The sequence below is a fragment of the Paramormyrops kingsleyae genome, chromosome 12 (assembly GCF_048594095.1).
Source record: "Paramormyrops kingsleyae isolate MSU_618 chromosome 12, PKINGS_0.4, whole genome shotgun sequence".
Taxonomy (NCBI): domain Eukaryota; kingdom Metazoa; phylum Chordata; class Actinopteri; order Osteoglossiformes; family Mormyridae; genus Paramormyrops; species Paramormyrops kingsleyae.
The window spans coordinates 27,490,380-27,498,035 of record NC_132808.1 but is presented as its reverse complement, the minus strand read 5'-3'; the positions used below and the strand labels follow the sequence as shown (position 1 = coordinate 27,498,035).

Below are 7,656 nucleotides of genomic sequence, written 5' to 3'. Positions count from 1 at the left end.
CGTGTCTCGACTAAATTCATATATAAATGAACAATTTCACCATGCTTTCAATTAAAACTTAAATTTAAATAACGTATTACTGCGACGGGCAGATGGAGGTATCGCGAACAGAGAAACACGGAGATTACTCTGTCGGAGAACATCCACTCAATTAATAATCCGTACAAGGATTACATCAGGCACCCAAAGAGCACCAAACATAATTATATGTAAGAAACACAAGGTTGTCGGACAACGAACTGTAAGACGCATCCACGGTGCGACATTTATGTAAGCTAATTACACACGAGGATCAGACCGGGTACACACAAGACACATGTAAACACATGCGCAACAATAAGGAATTACCTATTAATTAACAATAACAGCAACAACACAACAATGGCTATTTACAACTGCACGCGGGGCATGCTGGGACATGAGCCCAGCCGGTGCTACAGTGTATACAACAGAACAGTACAGAGCTAAAGTATCATGAAAAGTAGTTTCCCCAAGCGAGCTCGATGGGCCGAATGGCCTCCTCTCGTTTGTATATTTCTTATGTTCTTATGTAAGTAAAAAACATAATTTAGCATTAACCTGGTTTAGCAAGCTGGATGTTAATTTGTTCGACCGGGCATCAAGCTGCTGCCAGATTTTGAAATCCCGCGTTCTGCACGTGCACAAAAGTGTCCGCGAGGGATGTGGATAAAACTGTTACAGCTGCTCTGCACTACTCAGTTTTCACATGGTTTTCAGAACGAACATAAAAAACAATGCACGATATAATTTATTGTCATATCAGCGCAAATGCACATAAAATACGTACGCATTGGCATAATAAATCATGTTTGTTTCGAAATAATCATCTGTATTCACATTTATTATGTTGATAACAACAGTGTTGATATTTGTAAATAAAACTATATTTCCTGCACCTGTCATAGTCGTCCAAATAACGTCAAAAAAATTACGTTCAAATGTTGAATGTCATATTGACGTGCAAGTTGGGTCATGGATGGACGTTCAAATTGTGGACCTAGTTTGGACGTTGTATAGATGTCCAGAATTGGTCATGGACTGACGGACCTAATATAGACATGATCTGCACGCCTATCCGACGTCCAATGTTTAGTGGGAAGAAATACGGCAGCAAGGCCGCACCTTGACAGATTATCGCCGACCTAGCTACATCCGTCTATGTGATTGTCATCTCTTATTAAATTATGGTAATATTGTATTATTCCATTATTCTTTGTAAATTAATTATTAAATATAGACACACACATATATAGTGCGTCACTTTATACATGCCATAGTTATTTCTTAAAAGTTTGCCTATAGCTAACAACGTCTAGAGAATCAATGCTATATTTCCTGTGATGAAGTGATCGGATGGAATAGCTGGTTTTAAAGAATTAACTTAATAGGGCGTATTAGGCGTCCTAAAATACGGAACTATTCCCAAAATTATCGAAAGTATTTCAAAACCAACATCATCCTCAAGTGTATTTCATTGACTATGGCGCCGGTATTAAAGAAACTGACAACCTTGTTAATTAGAATTCTATTAAAGATTTTAATTATACGATGAATGAAGTTAATACCCCACTATGAATGGGGCTTCGAAATCTTGAGATCATCTCAAATCTTCTGTTGTCTGTCATTAATAAAACATTTCCCATTGAAGTCGCTTTGAAAGCGTGGCAGCATTTGTAACGTGCTTACGTAGTACTAGCTCGTGAAAACAAATAGGCTACATTCAGCACGACTGAACTATTAATGGTATGCAAAATGTTAGGTGAGACAGAACGTAAGACAGAGAAAGTAAGCAATTAAAATTTGATCGAAATTACGACTGAATAACTGCCTGCTAGTCAAAACATCGTCTAATTTGTTGCGGGGCTTTTCTACCTCATCTTAAGCTGTGTTCATACTATAATTACCTACGTGTAACTACAAGCTTTTTTGTTTAAAGTGAAATTAATGTTGTTCACATTATCATCTATATAATTTTGCAGTGCAACTTGTGTATAATTACTTTAACTTAGCCTGCCCGATATTTATAACCCTGCTCACTCCCGACCCGTCATTTGCATTTTCTCTCTTCACTTTTATGTTTTATAATTGATGGAGGGCACGGCATCCACCGTCTGCTCATGCGCAAGACCACTAACTCCACGCTAATGAAAAATATCCGTGTTAACGTAGGGCTGGCAATGCAGACGCAATAGCAAGAAAGGGCACTCGGCAGTAATAGAGGGATGGAGGGAGGAAGGGAGGGAAATATGCAAAGGACCTGCTGATCACTCGCAGAGCGTCTAAGATATTTTACAGTGTCAGTCTGAGCTGAGGTGACAGCCTACTACTGCGGCACAACAAGGCTCAAAATCTTAATTAATTAGGGAGCCGCCTAGGATCTCTAAAGACGACAAAATAAACTCGATTAACTGATATAACAAAATTAGAAAGAAAATGAAAAACTGACAATGCAGCCGGTCAGTGCACGAGGCGGACATCAAACCGTTTGTGACACTAAAAGCACAAGAGGTTGCCCAGGGTGTGATGTTCACGTGCGTAGCTCCAACCTGCGTGCCACATCCCACTGGCACAGCGGTTAGTTACGGTATCGCGTCTGTAGTACATAGGGACCAGACAGAGCCCATTTTTGTAGGGGAGCGGAAGTTATTAGATAGGGGCTTCGGGACTTGAGCAGACCATTGGGCTTGAGCTTCCAGCGAAGAGGCGGAGTCTCAACTTACTAAAAGGCAATTGCCTGTTCGCGATCGCTAGAAAACATGATGATGATGTCTCTGAACGGTAAGCACGGGTTCACCATGTCCCATGCCAGCTTGCCCGAGCCCAAGTATTCCAGTTTGCACTCCTCATCGTCTTCCTCTTTGACTTCGAGCGCGCCTTCGTCCTCGTGTTCGTCTTCTAGACACAGCAGTACTATCATCAGCAGCAGCGGCGGCGGCAGCTCAGAGGCGATGCGTCGAGCCTGTCTCCCAACCCCACCGGTACGTATTCTGCATAATCACCGCTTAAAGGCACATTCTGACAGCCTACTTTTCGCTTGATGTTTTTTTCATGCCTGCATTGCAAATCACCCAACACCTCCAAAATTTCCCCTTCAACTTATGTATTCAATCAGGTTTGCCTTTTGTATTAATTTTTATGACCTGGGATGTTGCATCTGTCCTGTTTCGCGTGTTCCTTTTTAAGATTTCTTTTTTTACATTCTGGAAATGTTTCTATCCGAAGAGTGTGAGCGGGAACTCCCTACTGGCTATAATGTGTGCATTTTATTTGCAATTGCAGACCAATATATTTGGGGGTCTGGACGAGAGTTTGTTGGCCCGCGCAGAAGCTCTCGCAGCGGTGGATATAGTCTCTCAGACCAAGAGCCACCATCACCCTCCCCATCACAGTCCTTTCAAACCGGACGCTACGTACCACACCATGAATACTATAGCCTGTTCTTCGTCTTCCTCCTCTGCGTCCTCCGTGCCTATCTCTCATCCTTCTGCTCTTGCTGGTCACCACCACCATCACCATCATCACCACCATCACCAGCCTCATCAAGCTTTGGAAGGGGACCTCCTTGATCACATCACCCCGGGTCTGGCACTCGGGACCATAGCAGGACCGGATGGATCTGTGGTTTCGACACCGGCGCACCCCGCACACATGGCGGGCATGAATCATATGCACCAGGCTGCCCTTAACATGGCCCATGCACACGGCCTTTCCTCTCATATGGGCTGCATGAGCGACGTGGACGCCGATCCCAGGGACTTGGAAGCCTTCGCTGAAAGGTTTAAGCAACGAAGGATCAAACTCGGAGTAACGCAGGCGGACGTGGGTTCAGCACTAGCTAACTTGAAGATCCCCGGAGTGGGATCCCTCAGCCAAAGCACTATCTGCAGATTCGAGTCCCTAACGCTGTCCCACAACAACATGATCGCTCTGAAGCCAATCCTACAAGCCTGGTTGGAGGAGGCGGAAAAATCTCACCGGGAGAAACTGAGCAAGCCGGAGCTCTTCAACGGCGCAGAGAAGAAGAGGAAACGCACCTCGATAGCAGCTCCGGAGAAAAGGTCCTTAGAGGCGTACTTCGCCATTCAGCCACGTCCATCGTCCGAAAAAATTGCAGCGATTGCGGAGAAACTGGACCTTAAAAAGAACGTGGTGCGGGTTTGGTTTTGTAATCAACGCCAAAAACAAAAACGGATGAAGTACTCGGCATGCATCTAGCTTTTTTGCTGGGGTGCAAAAGTTAAGACGTTTAAATGCCGTTTGGCACCGTTCAGAGCCGAAGAGGCTGTTTGAATTACGTTTCTTATTGCACAGATTTTCAGTAATCGAAGACTTTAGCACCGAGTTACTGGTTTTGTTGAAAGTGACCGAAAACGACGTGTCGTCTCCGAGAAACGAAGGGATACGACATCTTGACCTAGGATCGCTTGATCTAGCAAGTAAGAGCATTTGTTTTTACCCACACGTTACACCATCGTGTTAATTAAGCGCAAATCTGTATCTTTAAATATCCAGAGGACATCCTTCTGCTTGGCAATGGACTTATTTTTAATATTAAATGTATTTCAGTTAGTAAAAACAAATCATAGCCTACCGTGATACGTTTACATTTTAGTTTTTTAATTTCTGAGTGGCTACCAAATGTTATTACTTTTGATTATTTGTTGTGACATAGCCTATATCAGAGGCGTTCACAGCTGTTTCTGAAGGCTGTTATTGATCTTAGGTTAAACCTCACTGTAAATTATTAATTTAGTCTCCTATGTATTTGGTTTCACGCTCATTGTGAACACACTGAAATTAAAGTGTTACAACAGCACTGGAATGGTCGTTCTTCATGGACACATTTCTATAGCTGCGGCTACAACTGATCCTTCTTTGAAATAAAATCACGTACTGAATTTTTTCGTTCAGCGTTAGAACTGCACAGTATATCGACACTTTGAGAATTAAGGATAAAGCTTATACTTGCCAAATTGCTATTTATATTTACAATATAGCCTAAATATAGGCCTATTTGAATCCGTATCTGTATTTCACCAGTGCGAAGTCTCCGGTCTTATAAACGATTTATTCTGTGAGGTAATGTTTACCTCATTACATATTTATCAGGATGTTCCTTCCCTCCGTTTTGCCTGTACATTATCGAAATCTGAAAGTAAGGCAAACGTGCGGCTTCCAAAAAAACAAAACGGCAATATCTTGGAAATGATAGCACTGGTAAATTTAGGCACTGTTTATTTTGTTTTATTTGTTTTTTTTTGTATAAAATGTCTAATAAGGCGTTGCTTGTTATGTCACTTTGTTTATATATGCTTATTTATTGAAGAGAGACGTTTGAGAAGTATACCTGTACAATGTAAATATGTAAGTTCCTGCACACAAAACACGCGTACACTACTGCAAACATGCACATATATTCATATTTATTTTAATTTCTTTGCTGTACTGTTTTAACATATGTTTTATTTTTTGTAACGTTGTTTTCTTTACCTACCAGATTATATTAATTTATTACATCCATGTAATTTAGGTTATTTTGTTATTGAATTGCTATATGTGTTTCATTAAAGTTTAAACTTTGACCGTTTCGTGGGATTTTTTACTTTTCAATGACTTTGATCCAAATATCTAACTACAAATACGCGTTTTATGTGAATATTTCATCCCCGAATATCCAAATAAAAATTTTAAAGTAAAAATAAACAATGTAGCCTACTACATACTCCGGGTTTTCAGCAAAAAAAAAAACAAAAACTACATTTTAGTTAACAAGCCGTTATTGAGCAATAGAGATTTGGGTTTATTTGAGCGAAAATGTTTGGCACATTCATGGGCTGAGGGTAGCCAGGACCTCGGAGCAAATGCTAATATTCTATTAGTCTAATCAGCGAGTCTGTGGGGATTTGCAGGACTCCCTGGAGCTCGCGCCGCCAGATGTCAGAAGGGTAGAAAAACACTAGGTCTGCCAAAGCGGCTATCTCTGTTTAAACAGCCAGCCAAAACCTCTCATTCTAACAGATATGTGAACAAGTTGTGAAGCACACCTTGGGACTTAATATTACCGAAGAGCGCGGCTTTGGGAGACGACCTTAAAATTCAAAGGAGCGCAATGAGGCAGGAGCGATCTCAGGGAATGACTTCAGAACCACGGACAGCTACTTCTTATAGCGCCGACGTTACGCTTTAATACGGCGAAAATATTTACGTGTAGATTTTATTTTATATTACAGTCAGATCACTTCATTTAAATGGCAAACAGCTTTCTGTTTAAGTTCCAGGTAAGTCAAAGGTAACTTACACGTAGTTTGCGCTGGATCTCTGACTTCCAAGAGAAATGTATCGATTTTATCGAGTTGAATTAAAGGTGTATATTTGATTCCATCAACCAAATGAAACGACTATCCAAATTAAATGTATATATATATAGACATATATATATATATATATAGACATATATATATATATATATATATATATATATATATATATATATATATATATAATTCTCTACAAAAACGTAACAATGGCGTGGTAATATCATCTTATGCTTGCACACGGTTCCTATAAAGCGGGAGCGAAATTATTTAGTTTAATAATACCGGAATGATATTATTTTCTTCATTTGATATAAACAATGACTGTGATATTCAGATCCGTTTAACTTGTATTTCCATCTAACACAAACCTCTGAAATCACACTTTGCTGGGGGTCATAGCGTCGTAAATTCAAATCGAAAAGGGCCTTATTTTATGCAAATGGTAGATATTATGAAACACAAATTCAAACCAATGCTTTGTTTCCTGTTTTTATTTAAAAAATATTTACATAAGAGTTTATACAGTATCGTTGTCATTAATTGTAACTATGGTTATCGCCCCAAGCACTTTAAAATTAACTTCTAATATATTATTAGAATTATGAAAGAGGGGGAATTGTCAGATAGTACCGTTATCATGAAGAGAGCCAGATGTTTTTTCAATTAACAGTGTCCTCTCCACGTCTCCTAAATGAACCATTCACTTATAAGATAATATGAACAAATTAATAAATTACACAGCGAATTATGAAAACTAGATAATTACACTGAGTAAGTAAGTAATCATTAGTTATCTCTGTTAATTACAGTTGGTCAGGGTGAGCCGATAAGTGAACTTCTCCTTCGAATTCGGAATTAACTGTGAGCGGTGAGTTTCGAAGTTTTCGAGCTGTAGGCTATTCAGTTTTAAAATACACTTATTGCGATATTAATTTATATTCAATATCTGGTAATATAGTAGGCCTACAATAATTTACTTATAGTTAGGGTGGTCATGCGCTTCCATTTCGACTATGATTTACAACATCCTTTGTTAACATATAGGCTGTGTTGTAATGTGTCAAAAGGTCAAATTCCAAGCATCAAATATTATCAGCAGGAGAAATATCGCTACTTGCTTTAATTACCAGTGTTTTATATAGAGTAATGTGTGTATGGGGGGGGGGGGGGGAGCAGTGATTAGCCTATCGCTCATTTTTCATATTATCTGCCGGATCGGTCTTTATAAGAGTAATTCCAATGTTCATGGACACGCTCTTGTTTAAAATAATTGTCGCTGTTTTATTTTCTTATAATTTGCCGCCCTGTTTGATTTTTT

The 7,656-nt window shown here is 39.7% G+C and overlaps 1 protein-coding gene across 2 annotated transcripts; it reads left to right on the top strand.

The window, feature by feature from the left end:
• Window positions 1-2,777: 2,777 nt before the first annotated feature.
• On the top strand, window positions 2,778-4,324 carry LOC111833533 (POU domain, class 4, transcription factor 2-like). Of its 2 annotated transcripts, XM_023791899.2 has the most exons (3): window positions 2,784-2,869; window positions 2,960-2,995; window positions 3,291-4,324. In XM_023791899.2, the coding sequence occupies exons 1-3, from the start codon at window positions 2,784-2,786 to the stop codon at window positions 4,234-4,236; spliced, it is 1,068 nt and encodes a 355-aa protein (XP_023647667.1). In that variant the 3' UTR covers window positions 4,237-4,324. The 2 variants fall into 2 exon arrangements, with proteins under 2 accessions (XP_023647659.1, XP_023647667.1); XM_023791891.2 differs by having other exon boundaries at window positions 2,778-2,999; window positions 3,301-4,324.
• The last annotated feature ends 3,332 nt before the right edge of the window (window positions 4,325-7,656 follow it).